The sequence below is a fragment of the Leucoraja erinacea genome, chromosome 10 (assembly GCF_028641065.1).
Source record: "Leucoraja erinacea ecotype New England chromosome 10, Leri_hhj_1, whole genome shotgun sequence".
NCBI classification, from domain to species: Eukaryota; Metazoa; Chordata; class Chondrichthyes; order Rajiformes; family Rajidae; genus Leucoraja; species Leucoraja erinaceus.
This window is the reverse complement of record NC_073386.1, coordinates 8,195,248-8,213,389: the sequence shown is the minus strand read 5'-3', so window position 1 is coordinate 8,213,389 and position 18,142 is coordinate 8,195,248. Positions and strand designations below refer to the sequence as shown.

At 39.2% G+C, this 18,142-nt stretch overlaps 1 protein-coding gene across 4 annotated transcripts in view; it reads left to right on the top strand.

The window, feature by feature from the left end:
- The window catches only part of tgfbr3 (transforming growth factor, beta receptor III), a 122,751-nt gene that overhangs the window by 97,604 nt on the left and 7,005 nt on the right, over nucleotides 1-18,142 (top strand). For all 4 annotated transcript variants that reach the window (XM_055641397.1, XM_055641398.1, XM_055641396.1 and 1 more), the window contains exons 9-16: nucleotides 2,195-2,505; nucleotides 3,569-3,721; nucleotides 5,402-5,527; nucleotides 6,677-6,856; nucleotides 8,989-9,297; nucleotides 10,398-10,527; nucleotides 13,702-13,743; nucleotides 16,178-16,285. In XM_055641397.1, the coding sequence (XP_055497372.1) occupies nucleotides 2,195-2,505; nucleotides 3,569-3,721; nucleotides 5,402-5,527; nucleotides 6,677-6,856; nucleotides 8,989-9,297; nucleotides 10,398-10,527; nucleotides 13,702-13,743; nucleotides 16,178-16,285 (1,359 nt within the window). The remainder of the gene's footprint in view (nucleotides 1-2,194; nucleotides 2,506-3,568; nucleotides 3,722-5,401; nucleotides 5,528-6,676; nucleotides 6,857-8,988; nucleotides 9,298-10,397; nucleotides 10,528-13,701; nucleotides 13,744-16,177; nucleotides 16,286-18,142) is intronic.

Here is an 18,142-nt window from a genome sequence, read left to right as displayed (position 1 = left end):
GCGATTGTCCCGCGGCCATTGAAGCCACGCCGGGTGGTGCGAGGTCGCACACCGGGTCTTGATGTTAGAGCCCCCGGTGTGCGCTCGCAGAGTCCGCGGCCATTCCAGCCGCGCGGGGCAGTGGTGTCAGGCCCCGCTCCAGGAGCTCTTCGACCCCGCAACTCGGGCGGGAGAAGTCGCCGCCGCAGAAGCCCCGAAAAGCGGTCTCTCTCTAGGGACCCGCGGGCTCCCGGCGCCGTCGTCCACAGACCTGTAGAGAGCCTCCGACTCTCCGGCAGCAGCATCAGCAGCAGCAGCGCTCCTCCACCGCTCCGGACTCGGCCAGCTCCGCGACGGCAACGGTGAGTCGACACCTGAGTCCCCGGTCTCTTCCTGTTGGAGGCCGCTCCTCGTTGCGGCCTCAACGACGACTGAGACCCGACGAGAAAAGGTCGGGTCTCCAGTGCAGGGAGAGATTCAAAAAGTTTCCCCCCCCCCCCTCCCACCCCCCCACACACACACACACCCCCAACATAAAATAACAAACACTACATAAAAACACAGACAAAAATAATAAAAACGCGGACAGGCTGCAGAGGCCGCTGCTGGCCAGAGCCGCGCCGCCGCCTTGTATGTGTATGAGACGAATAAACTTGACTTGGTACGGTGAAGAACATGGCTTAAAAGTACAATATTTAGACATGGCTCCTTGATACCTTGGTCAAATCACTATTCATGATGCACATTGAAAATCATAAGTAATCTGAGCCTTGTACTGTAAAGAACTAATTTAAGAAGGGGGGGAAGAATGAAAGAGAAATTCTAAGGTCCAATTTGAAAAGATCTAATTAGTCAGGAATGTTGGAAAACTGATGTGGACTGAGTGTTGATTTCAAAATAATTGTAATGTTGAATTTTTAAATCTCAATCTGAATAGTGTAGTTGATCCAAACCTACATAGATTCATTCAGTCTACCAGAAATACTGATGCTGGAGAATGTTGATATTGCTCCAATTGCATTTTTGTGGTATGTAATGCATTGTAATAGTACAGTAACACTATTGTTGCTCTTTCAGACCGTGATATTAAATGGTATAATAGCGTTGTGTTCAACTGTTTAGAATATTTGACATTAAGATGTTTAGTATTTGAGAGTCTTTTGAAAATTAGAACTCAATCCATTTAAGAAAAAAGAGCTGAATCAAATCTTGTTCCGTGGAGCATTCTATAAATTTAAAAACAGTATTACTGTGTTCCACGGTGTTGTCTGGGAAAGAATAGTCGGGCTAATAAGTAATAAATAGGGATGTGGTTTATGCTAATTTGGTGACAGGGAATGACAGACAAAGCTTAAAAGTAGAGATATGGAATGCAGCATTGACGACACTCAAGTTTCAGGAACTTCATTGATTATAACACAGCAATTGAATCTACTGTTGACTAAATTAGATGTGGATAATCACTTTATTCCATAATCAAGCGAGTTTGTTATCTAATGAAGTCTTTTTGTAACCTCCAGTCTGTAATCATGACATAGTTTTACTGACAATCAAGTTTGTGTGTAATCAACTGCGAAAATAAAAGCTGTACCATAGTTGTGCTCAGGACATCAGCTTTGACTGACCTCCTGCGGTACACCACTTTTAATAAATCGCCTGATATTTTGAACACCAACTCCGCATGGTCTTACCATTTCCCCCTAAACATAGAATGCTTCAAATGAAATAAGACAATGCAGGGATAGACAGAGTTGACGTGGATAAGCTTTTCCCACTGAGAGTAGGGAAGATTCAAACAAGAGGACATGACTTGAGAATTAAGGGACAGAAGTTTAGGGGTAACATGAGGGGGAACTTCTTTACTCAGAGAGTGGTAGCTGTGTGTAATGAGCTTCCAGTGAAGGTGGTGGAGGCAGGTTTGATTTTATCATTTAAAAATAAATTGGATAGGTATATGGACGGGAATGGAGGGTTATGGTCTGAGTGCAGGTAGATGGGACTAGGGGAGAATAAGTGTTCGGCACGGACTAGAAGGGCCGAGATGGCCTGTTTCCGTGCCGTAATTGTTATATGGTTTTATGGTTATTAATACAGTTATAACACTGGAGTAAATTAGATTTTCTAATGAAACTTGTTTTAAGCCTTGTAATGTTTTAAATGGAAAGACTGGTTATTGACTGTTTCCTGTTCTTCCAACACCCACATCCTGTTCTAGTTGAAGAAGAGGAGGTCGAGTCCTTCCTGCCACCAGAGCTGACTATTCTGAGGGAGCCTTTGCAATCGTCAGATCAGGCCTTGCCTGGGCATAGAGAAGCTCTTCCGTTTCCATTTCACTTTGACCAAGAAGAATATGACGGGGTGGACACAGCTCACAAGTTGCCACAGCGATCACAAGATAGTACATTTGAAAGGCTAATGAGAAGTGGATTACCTGAACCAGAAATTCAAACTATTGATAATGTGGCCCTATCTGTTCAATGCAAAGATGAAAAAATGATCGCTGTAATTGAAAAGAGCAGCTTGCAGGTTTGTTTAATTCTATTATATCCTTTATCAATTTTGTAAATATTAATTCACAAATATATCATCAGTTCAGACAGTTGGAGACAGAATTCAGGTGCTGGAATCTGGAGCAAGAGACCTGATGCAGGATTTCAACTCGAAACGTTGACCATTTGCTTCTACCCACAGTTTGCTGCTCCAACACAGAGTTCCTCAAGTCTTTTAGATTAGATTTGTTTATTGTCATTCAGACCTTTCGGTTTCTTGACCCGAAACATCACTTATTCCTTTTCTCCAGTGATCCTGCCTGTTCTGCTGAGATACTCCAGCTTTTTGTGTCTATCCTCAAGTAGATTGTTGCTTCGATTGTTTGCTAGTTGTAGATACAGTTGTGCTTGAGCATTATGTTGCCATAAAAGGAAAGAACAATGAGATTGGGCAGAGTCAATATGGATTTGTGGAAGGGAAATGTTTTTTTGAGGTTGTAATTCCCAGAATTGGTAAGCATGAACAATTTGATGTGACATTTCTGGATATTTCAAAGGCCTTTGATAAACTGCCACTCGAGAAGTCACCAAATATAATTAGAGTGTGAGAAACTGATTGAGGATTGGGCATCATGCTGCCTGGCCCGCTGTTACTCCAGCAATTTGTCTTTTTTTTTAGGCTTTAAGAAGGTTTTGACAGGCTAATAAAATGGGTGAGGATATAGCAGATAGAATATAATAGAAGTGTCTGCTTTAGTTGAAAAACGTGGTGAAGCAATGCATTTTCTCAATTGTTATTGGGATGCATTGGTCTCCAGAGGGATTTGGGTGTCCTTTTTCACAACTCAGTGAAAATTAACATGTGGGTACATCAAGCAGAAAGAAAGGCAAATGATATCTTGGCCTTTAGTTTTAAAGATTTTAGTTATAAAGATACAGCATGGAAACAGGCCCACTGGGTCCACGCCGACCATCGATCACCCGTTCACACAAGATTCGTAGAGGATTCAGTGCAAGAGTAAAGATGCATGAAGGTTGAAGCTGCAGATATTAAGCAATCTGAGTTGATATTTTTATCATCTCATGATGTTTTTCTACAGATTGACACATCTACAGTTATGGAGATTACTCTACTGGATCCAAAATGCAAAGCAAAAGTAAATGCCACGCATTATATTTTGGAATCTTCACTCACTGGCTGTGAGACGACTATGTACCCTTCCATGGATGGTTCCACTGTCTATTTGAATTCGGTAGGTGAAACAATTAATAAGCTGCTGGCTTTAAACTTGTTGCAAAAGACTACAATGAAACTAATTTTAATCCTGTCTACCAGAGGATAATAAACTACTGTCAAAGGTTTAAAAAAATATCAAAAAGTTCTGCTTAATATATGGATCGCATACAGGCAGAGGAGATTATTTTACCTTGACATCATGTTCAGCACAGACATTGTGGAGCAAAGGGTCCTTTCCAGTGCTGCACTGTTCTTTGGTCTATGAGTGTTGGGCGGGCAGATTGACAGTTTTTCAGATTGGAAGGGAGGCCAACCTGATGGGTTGCATATTGAAGCCATGGTGGGATGTCACCACTGATGGACATAATTGGGAGGCCCAACAGAAGAATTGGGAAAGTATATTCTTCAAAAGAGACCCACCTGAGGCAACATGTCTGTGCTAAACATTTGCTTTCGCTGATCCCTTTTTAAGTAATACTGAAGCAGGATTGTAAATGTTTTGAAGGTCTGCTTCTGTATAGATTGCCTTGTCCCTCAGGGGGCTGCATGTATGGTGGAGAATCCTCTAAAAAAATTCCTCCAGGTGTGATGTGTCTGTCACTGTCAGATGCTGGGCAAGTATGGGCTCCTCCATGCATTAGCTGGTCAAGCCCGAGAGGATACAGAAGGAAATCTGATATTTCACACAATTACTCAGTTTTCCTTCAACTATTATTTCTCATTAGCATTCAATTGTTTAGGAGACCAAAACGTGAGACTTGTGGAAACCAATGTTTTGGCATTTGGCATCTTCAGATCCAGGTTTTGTGTTTTTTCACAAAATATGTGGTCTTGCTGCTTTTCGAATGCTATGCTGCATTGAAGTTCCTAATGGGGAAAAAAAACATGTTTTTAAGTTTCATTTTCATGACACAACCTTATTAAAATTCAGATAATTTTTTCCACAAAAAGCAGATTTATCCTGCTCTCCATTTGATTTTTCCCATGATTTGTTAATTTTATAAAATAAATTGATGAATGCCTGGATGAAATATGATTCAGGCAATTGGATGGCCACTAGATGAATATTTTTTTCTGACCATTACTTTACTTTATCACCATGTTACCTGGTACACTACTTTGCTTCTTGCTTGCTCAGCATAGAAAGAGAATGTTTAGACATACAATTCTATGATTAGTAAATGCAGAGGGAATGAGTGTGTTGGGGAGGCTCAATGAGGGAAAATATAAGGAGAGCAGTAGAGGAGAAAAAGGGGAAAATTATACTTGTATAAAATTCCACGTTAAGAGTGACATCTCAGAAAACATTCTATGGTAGAGAAATAATATAGACCAAAAATAGGAAGCAGAATAGATGGCGGTGTAGGGAAGCAAAATAAGCTGTCTAGGGAAAGATTGTTTAGTCGGTGGCAACGCTAAAAGTTTGAAGGCAAAAGTCACTGCACATGGCAGAGGGGAAATGATGAACAATTGCTGATGGAGAGAGTTTAGAATAAGGGCAAGTAGCACCATGCTACTTGTGAGAGTGAGACGATTAGAGATTGGGTACCCGGAAGAAAACATATTTTCTTTTACTATTTGAACATGACCAGTGATTTTGCAGGTCAACTATTAGTTTTTTTTTGTTTTTTTTCTAATTTAATGAATATTTCAAAAATGTTTCATTAAGCTATTCTTAATTTTCCCTGACTGACAGATTGTGATGCAGTTGGAGTATGCCATTGAAGAAAGCGGATGGGATAGTGATAATGAAGAATCTGGAGACAATGGCTTTCCTGGAGATGGTGATGACCTAGTTGGAAGCAGACCCAGAACTATTCTGGTATGCAATGCAGCTTGCGTATTGATTTCAATTTACATTCGTGCATGCAAGCAGGTTAGAGTACTCATTAGCAAGGACATCTGCCTTCTGAATTTCATGATCCTACAAAAATAATCGATTGCACAGTTAACTATTCAGCTGCTGACCTTAAGATGTGTTGTAAATATGGGTCGCCTGTTTTATTTGAGCAAAGTAACCGTTAACATTATGACCCAAACACACAAGTGCTGGAGGACTCAGCAGGTCAGGCAGTGGACACAAAGGTGGGAGCTGAGGCTGTGGTGGGGAGTCTGAGTGAGAACAGGCGTGGGGGAGGGGGGGGGGGGGGGGGGGGGAAATCGGTGACCAGAGGGACTTACTGCTTCCAGTGGAGGGAGGAGGGCTTCCTCATAGGAGGCATACCATAAGGAGGTTTCACAGTGGTTCAGATGCTGGCAACTGCGGAGTGACAATTTTGCAATACAGAGAGTGCACAAACAAATAAGTGTTCCATTGAGTAGCACTAAGCAGAGGACCATTGTACTAGAATTTGTAAGAGTCATACAGTGTGGAAACAGACCCTTCGGCGGAACTTGCCCACACCGACCAACATGTCCCACTCGTCCCTACCTACCTACATTTACATAGAAACATAGAACATAGGTGCAGGAGTAGGCCATTCGGCCCTTCGGGCCTGCACCATCATTCAATATGATCATGGCTGATCATCCAACTCAGTATCCTGTACCTGCCTTCTCTCCATACCCCTGATCCCTTTAGCCACAATGGCCACATCTAACTCCCTCTTAAATATAGCCTCTGAACTGGCCTCAACTACCTTCTGTGGCAGAGAGTTCCAGAGATTCACCACTCTCTGTGTGAAAAATGTTTTTCTCATATCGGTCCTAAAGGATTTCCCCTCTATCCTTAAGCTGTGACCCCGTGTCCTGGATGACCCCTTGTCCTGGATTTGGCTCATATCCCTCTAATCCTGTCCTATCCATGCACTTGTCTTAATTATTTCATAAACGTTGTGATATTACCTGCCTCAACTACCTCCTCCAGCAGCTCATTCCATACATCCACCACCCTTTGTGTGAAAAAGGAAGAGTTTAATAGTTGGTTGCAGCTAGCATGGCATTATTAGTGATAATGTTTCTGTTGTTTCAGTTTAACTGTACATACTCATCAGCGAGCAAGAAATCAAAAGTGCCTCGACGCCGTAATTTCCCTTCAATGAACCAAGTCAACAACGCGACTTTGAACATGGAGCTGTACAGCACAGATTTGTTCCGTGCACCCACACAGGGAGTGCACACTGTTTCGGAAAATGCCCCATTATTTGTTGAGGTAATGATCTTGCCTAGCTTGCAAATGAAGAATTGTGCAATTGGCGCTTTGTACTGAATTATATCAGTTCCTTTTTGTGTGCAATCAAACAAGCATGTGGTTAGCTTGTGGTTTTGCTTTCTATGGCTCGACAGGGAAAATTGCAGGCATAATCAACCCAGAAGTGATACTGGAATTTGACCAAAGTGATTTTCCTAACCATGATACAATGACCGTAATTTCATTGTGGTGTGTAATACTACTTGTAAAACTAAGATGCTATCTAAGACTGTTACATCACTAACTAAAGCACACACTTTATACATTAATTATATTCTTGCTTATTCAAGCTGTTGTTAGTTAGGGTGAAAAACACATTTTAATAAATTACATCCAAATATAGTTAGTTCTGCTGTAATGTGATAGTTGTGATCTTCAGAAACCTTGGGTTGTACAAAATCGTTTTATACAATCAATTGTGTCAATGAAAGAAATGGGGTTAGGGGCTAGAGAGTTTCAGATTCGCACTAGCAAAGTATTTTTCCTGCAGGGTTCTCAAAACCAAATGTCTTTTCAATAATAAATAAGTTTATTTTTAATTACTGCAAGCTAAAATACTAAAGGTTGAATATTACGTTGTTTAACAGAGTATGATTAAAATAGAATTGTAGAATACAGAAATGGGACCTTTTAGTCCACCTCTTCAATGTGAAGCATGATACAGGTCTGTGCTAATCCCATTTGCCGTTTCTATCTAAGTACCTGCCCAAATGGATTTTAAATGTTCTATCTACCTCTCCCACCACATCTGACAACTCCTTCCGAATGACCGCGAGATCGAACCCGGGTCTCCGGCGCTGCAAGTGCTGTAAGGCAGCAACTCTACCGCTGCGCCACGATGCCGCCCGTTCCCTGCTCTGAGAAAAAGACGCTGACTACCGATTCTCTCTGATTCCTGTAATGTTATAAATCTCCTTAAAGTCATTCCTCAGCCTCTAATGTTTCAGTGAATAACTCCAGTCTTCCAATCTCACTCTACAATTGCAGTCCTCCATTCTAGGCAACATCTAGAAGAAGGGGCTCGACCCTAAACTTAATCCATTCCTTCTCTCTGGAGATGCTGCCTGATCCGCTGAGTTACTCCAGCATTTTGTGTCTTAACATCTTGACAAATCTCTTCTGCACTCTCTGTGTATTATTACTATCAATGATTACCCACTTACTATCGCATTTTGCAGCAGCGACCACTTTATCCTGTCAATTTAAAAAAGCAATGAATGGCACATTTTTAGACTAAGAAAACACTCAATTTATCTGGAATTTTATCAGCGAATAATAGGGCAATCTGTAATCTATATTCAAACAGTTTAAAAGACCAAAGTATTTTTAAGCAAATGATTTAATGTATAAGCATTGATTCCCACGCAGCCGCTCTTCATTGTCTCAACGTGAAAATAAAGAAAAACAGGGGAAAGTCTTTCCTCTTGTATAATTATCACAAGCTTTTCTCAAGTTTAACTATAGGAGTATTATTAGTTACAGCTTAAGCAAGTTACAACTAGCAAATTCTTGGTTGTCTGAGTCGCGTGATTCCTACTATAGTGAAAAATCATTCAAAAATTTTTTGTTGTGTCATTAAGATCACATGCAGCTGCAGATCAAAAACATGCACGCGGTAACACAAAAGCACCTTTGCACAAACCTTTGTTTAGCGTTTCTTTTGTTGCAATGTCAGGAAGGAACTTCACAACAACCTCATTATTCTGCCAATTTAAAAATAGATATAAAAAATAATGATGCAGTAATTTTCCAGATACTGATCTGTTTCCATTCCACACATGTTGGTTCTTTGCATAGTGGTATACTTTTGTTTTTCTCTCGTGCGAAAGGCTAATCTGAAAATACAGCCTGTTCTGGCTTTAAAGAGTTGCTCGTTGCCCTAGCTAATATCATAGGAGCATCCAAGCAACGCAGAATATTCACAATGAGAATCAAATTACTACAGCAAAAAAATATATATATATATAATTAAAGCTGTAAATTTTTTTGTCACAACAATCTTCTTCCATCTTTTAGATGATTTTGATTAAATTGTATTGTGATGCCATTTGAGAATTTTAAATAATTTTTCTCTTCTTGCTCTTTGGATTTAGGTGTCTATAACGAAATCTGACCCAGATATCAGTTTTGTCATCCAAACATGTTACATTTCTCCATCGTCGGACCCTGCTGCCCATTCAAACTATGCCATTATTGAAAACATTTGTCCAAGAGAAGACTCGGTGGCCTTCTACAGTTCCCAGAAGCTTGATTTCCTCATACCGCACGCAGAGATGGAGAAAAAGAGATTCAGCTTTATCTTTAAGCCAGTCTACAACATGTCCTTGGTTTTTCTTCATTGTGAAATTACGTTATGTAGTAAAAAGGATGGTGAAACCCAAGGATTTCCTAATCTCCCCAAGGTTTGTCTATTTAGTTATTTGAAAATAAGGACATAAATACCAGCAATTTGCAATGCAGCAAGCTTAGAATGTTAGTCAGATTTCCTCATCCACGTTAAAAGCAGTTGGAACATTTATCTAGTTATAGATAACACAACACACAGTTTTAACTAAACGTTGCTGTAACTTTGCTGATGCCCACTGCTGAAGTAAATAATGTGAGTTACCAGAATGGTTTATGTATCCCCTGACAGCCAACAATCTATATCTTGAGATCTGCCGTGTTCAATCATACATTGCTTGTGCATGTTTTCTATAGAAAACATTTACCAGCTTTGTTTTGGGCTCCTATTATCTTGTGGAGCCAGTCATACAGGACAGGAACAGTCAAGTCAAGTTTATTCGTCACATACACATATGAGATGTGCAGTGAAATGAAAAGTGGCAATGCCCTTCAGCCCAACTTGTCCATGCTGACCAAGATGCCCCCTATGACAATAAAAGACTAGTCCCATCTGCCCACGTTTGGCCCATCTCCCCCTAAACCTTTTCTATCCATGTGCCTGTCCAAATATCTCTTAAATGTTGTTATAATACTTGCCTCAACCCCTTCCTCTGACAGCTTGTTCCATATACCCATCATTCACTGTGTGGAAAAAGTTGTCCTTCCGGTTCCTATTAAATCTTTGTCCTCTCACCTCAAACCCATGTCCTCTGGTTCTTGATTCCCTTACTCTGGGTAAAGTCCTAGTTTGCCCAACCTCTCCTTATAGCTCAGCCCCTCAAGTCCTGGCAAAATCCTTGTAAATCTACTCTGCACTCTTTCCAGTTTAATGACATCTATTTTTATAATCAAATATACAAATCACTATGAGTGCAGTTAATTAATTGGTAAGCACGAAAATCTATTTAAATATCTGGCCTCAAAAACACTTGGGATTGATCATTGGAATTATAAATTATTCATTGGCAGAAAATATATTAATGCAAAGATTCCAGCCATAAATCAATGCAATGGTTACTAAACCATAATGTTTGCAATTATTGTTAACACAAAGCATTAGACCTGTTGAGTGTGCTTGTTTTTAAACCTGATTTTGATATATCGTCTCTTGCTGCAGTGTATTCCACCTGATGAAGCTTGTATAAGTGTGAATTTTCAAATAATAATGGCTATGGCAAGGAACAGGCAATCATTTACAAAGCCACTGGCCGTCATTTCTGGAAAAGTTGCTCCAACCATCGCACAAGGTTAGTCACCATTAAAAGCCTGACTGTAGTTTGTGTGTGTGGCATATACTTCCTGTGCATTGGTTTACATAACGGGTAATCCACACAGATGTATGCAATCAGTAACTGCTTTCCTCTAGGCTAGCAAAAAAAACATTAATGAAGTGTGGAATGTCACTTTTTCACAGATGGTAGGATGGTTTTTGTGATCGAATGGAGGCATGAAATTTGGTTCACTCTAGACTAAGCTATCAAGATCTCACTGCTCACATTGAGGCAGTGTCCAACGAGAAGAATGAAATCACTGGTAGATTAGCAGAACTTTTGCATATTGTTGTAAATAATACCTTTACATGCAAGGATTAAATATATTTGTGATTCGACTTGAACAGAAGGAAAGCACCAGTTGAAAGAAATGGCAGAATTGAGTGTCATCGATTTGGCATATGTATGGAAAATTATCCTATCTAGGACAGGAACACATTATATTGTGAGCCTATTATAACCAATGAAGTCCAGATTTAAAGGTGCATGTAAGACCACATCTCATTAACAGAAGTTTGATGGCTGCTTCTACATTGTTGGGCGAAACACCACAGATCTGCAGCTGGATGCTGGAGGACTAATGATTAGTGAGAGTAAAGTGATCGACCATGTCAAGCGCTTTGGAGCAATTGAAGATGGTCAAGGGGTTATGACGCCATGCCATTGATTGAGTATTGGTTTGTTCTAGCCAGTAATGGTTTTTGAGGTGGGGGGACAGTTGCGTAGGCAATAGGGAGAGAGCAACTCCCAATCCTTCAGAAGGTGATGAGAGAGAGACAATGGAATCTGGGATGTCATGGAACTGTTGCCAGTCCCTGACAATGGGCTACTCTCAATCAGTGTCAATCAGGATGCAGCCCTGAGCCCTTGCCTCTCTACACCAAGCCACAAACGGGTTCATTGGTGAGGAGGTGCCAGCAGAAGTTGGGGATTTGGTTCCAGGTTCAGTAACAAACGGTGGAGGGGGGTTTGGGGGAGTAGGGTGTTGTATTATGTTCCTGGCACAACAGTGTACAGCCTGAACAGATGTATTTTTTTATATTGGGGAGGGATATGTCCCTATGAACATTATGGCTGGATGACCAAGAACGCTGTAATAAATCAGCACAGTATCAGTATAGAAATTTTCACAGGAAATATAAATGTACTATTGTTTTATATCTTGGTAAAAGTATGAAGTTTGCTTTCCAGTGTAGTTTTGTTTATTAAGCTGAATTTGGACTCTGTTCGATTGCGTTTGAAGAGCATATTTGCTCTAACAGATCAGTCAAGTGAAGGATGGATAGATCTGGCCACGTACTCCTATGCAAGTTATTGTTTAAATCTGTTCCATAAAAAATGGCCTCGTTAACAAAGAACAGTTGTTTTCAATATAATCTGTACAAGATTTAAAAGAACTATGAGCTGGATATATACATTTGTAACAAAGTCATAAATGAACTGTTATTGAAAGCCTAATTTCATAATTGGATTGCGTCACATTATGTTGAGCTTGATTCTGCTCCAGCCGAACATATCAACCAAATACATATTCTGATCAGAACCAGGACATCTCTATCTGTGTTTTTTCTTCCCCGCCTTCAATTGGATGCAGATCCATTCATGTTAACTCCTTCATCCTTACCTACAACCAATATGGTTTACCAGTTAGAGGTTCACAGTGTGCCATCCCCACCCCATCTCACCCCTCTATCACATCTCACTATATCTTCACTGCCTCTATATTGGCCTGAACCTATTATTATACGAGCCGCAATTTTATCAAAATAAACAGTAGGAAAGACAAGTAAAACTTGTCTTTGTTTCTGACACAAACTCGATAATCAGGACCCAATACGATGCTCTAAAATGTGGAAGCAGTCTACAACCTTGACTAGTGTCTGGGGAAAGAAACCGATGAGATCTGATTTTTCAAATCTTTTCTCACTACATTCAACACTTCAAAACTTCAGCTCACCAACAACTCTGAAGAGATTGGTGCAGGCAAAAAAAAAAATTATGGTCATCTGGAATAAATAACCACACCCCTTTATAAACAACATGTTTTGAAGCATATGGACTTTGTTTATCCGTTCTTTTATGTGAAGCAAGCAGTGCTTATATGGAAAGATATTTGATGAATTACTTATGTGTTTATTCTATTTAGACAGTAAAGGGGGGTAGGGAGGGAAGTCTACTAAATGCATTTTGCTCTATTTTGATTGTGTGTGAAGATGTTCAGTTTTGTACTTTACCATTTTCTTAGTTTCTTAATAGATATATTCAATGGATTGCAAGAACATTCCACACTGTTTTGGTTTGCACACTGGGTTCAATTTTTTTTTAATTTAAAATTTCTTAGAACAAAGACCACCCAAGAAACTGCAGATGCTTGCGGAAAACACAAGGTTTTGGGGAAGCTCAGTGGGTCACACAGCATCTGAGGAGAGAATGGACAGATGATGTTTCCATTCGGGTCTGAAGAAGGGTCCTGAACCAAAACATCAGTAGTCCAATCTTTCCTCAGTTACTACCTCGCCTGCTGAGTTCCTCCAGCACTCTGTGTTTTGCTATGTCTTAAAATAAACATATCAACCATATACATATTCTGCACTCTGTATCTTCGCCTTTGCTGTATCTTCTGCACTTGAGTTTGACTTGATTGTATTTGTGTGGTATATCTGATCTGTTTGGATAACATGAAAAACAAAGCTTTTTACTGCACCCTGGTACATGTGACAGTAATAAACCTAAACCATTGTTCTGCATAAATGAGTAATGGTGAGATACAAGTTCAAGGCAAAAACAGTCTTAAAATGTAACATGGAATTATTGTTGACCATACAGTTGTGTTAAAAATCCTCAGTCCCGTTCCCCCCCCCCCCCCCACACTTTTCTCCAGCCCCAGTGAGAAAGCGGGAAGCTCCTTCAATCTATCCATCAAAACCATTTTGTACTTGAACAATGTACTTAAGCAATAAAAAAGAAATGTAGAACTGCTAGCGAACACAATATGTGCAATCCAACATGTATCCTAGTAACTTGTTCTTTGCTATGTTTATATTCAGTTTTAATATTTAATGAAACGCTTCTTGTGAACTCGAGAATGATGACTGGCCAAAGGCCAATATTTTGATAGGTAATTAATACATTGATTTTTCTTCCTTTTAGTGAAAATGGACACCCAGATTATTGCCGAGAAACCAAGGCCTTGTAAGTTAAATTATTAAATATTATTTTAGCTGTAAAATTGTTATGCTTATAATGATATGCTTATGTTTTAAAACTAATAAGAGAATCAAGGTGGTAATGCAAGAAAGTAGCGCTGAGGTAGAAGATCAGCCATGATGATCTTGATGGTGTAGCAGGCATAATGGGCAGGATGGAAACTGCTACTACTGTTGTTCATTCATGTTCTTATGGATGAGCTTTCAGTCAGTGGTACCATTTGCTTTGATAAGTAATAAGTTTCCTCATTCAGTGACTTTTTATTTTTGGATAGTTTTGCAGCATAATATAAAACGTAACACATTATAATGTTTTCAACATTGAACAGTACAGCACAGGAACAAACCCTTCATACCATAATGTTTGTGCTGAAGATGATACCAAGTTAAAGCCCTCTTTGGGCTGTACATGATCCACATCCCTCTATTCCCTGTGCCTATCCAAAGGTCTCTTAAACGCCGCTAATGTGTCTGCTTCCTCCACCACCACTGTGCAACAAGACATGCCTCACATATCTCCAATAAAGTCTTCCCATCTCCAAAAAATATTTTGCATAAGTTCCTGTTGTCTATTTATTGTCAATATCACCAGAGTCCCTAACCACTTTTAAGAGTTCCCAACCCTAATTTATTTTCCAGTAGATGACTGACCCTGCCTTATCCGATCAAACCCTAATCTAAATCTCTCTCTAAAACCTACCTCTTTACAACCTTGTTCCAGCCCCACCTCCCTCATCCCGCCTCCCTTCTCTCACACTGGTGATTCAAAGCCCAAGTTGATTTCTTCCCTCATGTCATCAGCTTTTGGATAAAGAATGCAAGAGTGTTCTACCCAACATGACATCCTGGGGCCAGCCTGAACTAAACTTGAGCTGTTGGGGATCATTGGACCAAATTGGTATAGCACCATCTCTTCAGTGCTGCTTTCATGCACTGATTCAGGTCCACGTTCTTTTAAAGTATGATTTTACATTAAATGTATTTTTGATTAAGAAATCGTTTAATTCTATGGATTTAATTCTTCTTTCCATTCACTCTCACCGCTAAAAGTGAATGGGAAGAGGAATTATATCCACAGAATGAAACTGTTTAATTATCTCTTTCTTTATATTCAGAAATACATGTGCAAATGAAAGCATCAATTCACAAACATCCCTATGTTTTACTAATTAATGTAGCAATCTCTCTCTGAAACTACAACCTTGCTTGCCAATACTGCCCGCCACGATTAGCTAGATTGCTGAGGTATTGTGGCAGGATTACAGCTAAGTGAAATTCAGCCCTAAAAGCTGACCAGAGGTCTTGCAAGTGAAACAAAAACAAAGCATGTGCCATTAACCATAATTATATGGGAACACTGATTTTCCTTCTGTCTGGGAATAACAAATGGATATTCCTAAATTATAAAGTGATACAATGAATAATCCATTCTAAACTTAAGATAATAAATAGCAATGTAACTCTTTAAAATCTCTTAATTAGATGATTATTACTAAAATAGAAAAGAACTGGGGCACAAATAATACTCAATGACACCAGTGGAAGCTAAGTAGCCCTTTTTTGTAAGTGTAACATTCAGGATAAGTTTGCTCTTTAAAGGCAAACTACCGTGCATAATAAGTTCATGAATCTCACTGGAAAATATATTTAAAATGCGTTTATTTCAACACTTTTTGATTTTATCAAACGTATATGAGTTGGTTAATGTTTAAAATACGCAGTCGACCTTTGTCCCATTTTAAACAATTAGTTATTTAAATTTTTTTATCTCTAATAAATACAATCTCTATCACCTTCTGAGATTTGCTATTATTCTTGCCCATTTCCAGCTACTGTTATTAAGATTACATGTTGTGCCTCCTTCTAAATCATGGTTTCAGACTTAATTAGAGCAGGATGGATAGCAGCGATCTGAACCAGATTTGTTAACCAGGTGCACACACACATAGGCCTTTGTGCAGTCAATGTCTTTAGGTCTAAAGTCTCCCTGTAAATAGTCTGTTTCAGAATTTAAGACAAAACGTATTGTGATGTTTGAGACAGTGCAAGCAAGCAATCAAACCTGCAGACAAATTAATTGTTGTTGGTATGAGTATGTTGCATTAAACACTAGTTCAGTTGTCATTATGATACTAATAAATAATTCTGCACATCTGAAACTGATTTTTTTGGTGACTAATAATCCCAACTGAAGATTAATTTAATACTTCATATCTACATACAAATAAGTTAATTGTTTAATTACTGATGTTTGCGTTGTGCCCTAAATACTAGATCACTTGTCATTATGTTACTATCCATGAATAAACCTGTACACTCAAAAATAAGACTTTTTGTTAAATGATAATTCCAACTGGAGTTGTTATTTTTTTTTGTCATATCTACATGCAAATCTGTATAATATTTCTTCCATCTTTCAGATATAATTTATGGTCTGGATACTCCCACAGTTGTGGGAATTGCATTTGCAGCCTTTGTGATTGGTGCCCTTCTGACAGGAGCTTTGTGGTACATTTACTCCCGCACAGGTAGGCTTGAAATGATTTTGTTTCTCTATATATCTGGCATAGGATCATCCTCATTCTGTGGAGATGAAACAATTACATTTTCCTGGTGGATAAGGAAAGGATTAATAGTTGCCAACTGAGATTAAAATACTGATGAACATACAGATCTCAGTTTTGATTCCTTTTCTGAATTTGGACAAAATATACAACTTGATTGATTCTAAATCATAATTAGAACATAGAACATAAAGTAAAGTACTGGAGCAGGTGCTTCGGCCCACAATGACTGCTGAACGTAATGCTAGAATAAACTAATCTCATTTGCCTGTACATAATCCATATCCCTCCATTCCCTGCATATCCATGCGCCTATCTAAAAGTCTCTAAAACACCACCATCCCTGGCATTGCTGTCCAGGTACCCAGTACACTATGTGTTAAAGCAAACTTGCCCTACACATCTCTTTTAAATGTTGTCCCTTTTGTCTTAAAGCAATGCCCTCCAGTCTTTGACATTTCCATCCTGGGAAAATGGTTCTGACAGTCTACCCCATCTATGCCTTTCATAATTTTATATAATTCTATCAGGTCTAAAATAAAGTGCATAAAATTATAAGAAAATTATAGAATTGTAGGCTTTCATTTAGAACATAGAAATCTGTTTGGAGGTACAGCATGGAAATGGTCCTTTGGCCCATCGAGTCCACACCGACCATCGATTGCCCGTTCACACTTGAACTTATCCTACTTTTTCATCCGCTCCCTACTCACTAGAAACAATTTACATGTGCCAATTAACCTATAAACCCGCATGTCTTTGGGTTATAGGAAGAAAGCAGAGCAGCTGTATTAAACCCACGTAGTCACAGGGGGAATGCGCAACCTGGGTCACGATCAAACCCGGGTCTCTGGAAGCAGCAGCAGCTCTATCGGCTGTGTCACCGTTGTTAGAGTATTTTTAGAACTTGAAGAATGAGTGGAAATATGTTTAAATATGCATAAAATAATAATTTAACATATAAAGCAATGGGGTCTTAATAAAGTCATTTATATTTTAATAATGTTGGCCATTTCCTTGAAATACATTTAGTTTGATGCAATGGGTCTGTGAAGTTGACAGGATGGGAGGATGAGTTCATAAGAAATATTGCCAGAGGATAACCTCCTGTACATAGCCTAGGGGAAATTGGTTATAATTTATGAAGTAAAAGTACTGGTCCATAGCTGAAATATATAAATAGAGAAAATACTACCCCATGCAATCTGTAAAAAAAAAAAAGTGAAACATTTGGTAAGTTGGTGAACTAGATCCACTTTTTATTCAATTCTGGTACATCAAGAAATACTTGTACAACGGCGTGAATTCTATCAACATTTTATGTAAATTCGTCAGTTTGGTATTAGGATGTTGAAACATTTGAAATAGCTAGAACTAGTATGCTAAAGTATAAAATAGACTGAACTGGCATGAGAAAGATGCATTACTAAATATTTCTATTTGAATACATGTCTTACCAGTCAAGGATTTAAAAAAAAATTAGACTTTAAAGATGCAGCGTGGAAACACGCCCTTCGGCTCACCTAGTCCACACCGAACAGCGATCACCCCGTACACTAACACTATCCTATCTGTAACACCCAGAGAAAACCCATGCAGTCACAGGGAGAACAGGCAAACTCTGTACAGACAGCACCTGAGGGCAGGATCAAACCCAGGACTCTCTGGAGACACCAATTCCTCCGCTGTGTCACTGTGCCGCCCTATTTTATGAAATATTTTTACTGAATTTCAATAGTTTCCAGGGCAAACGGGTTGTCTAGTGCGCCATTGATCACAATGCAGATATTCATATAATCAGCTTTTTTTTTTAAATTATAT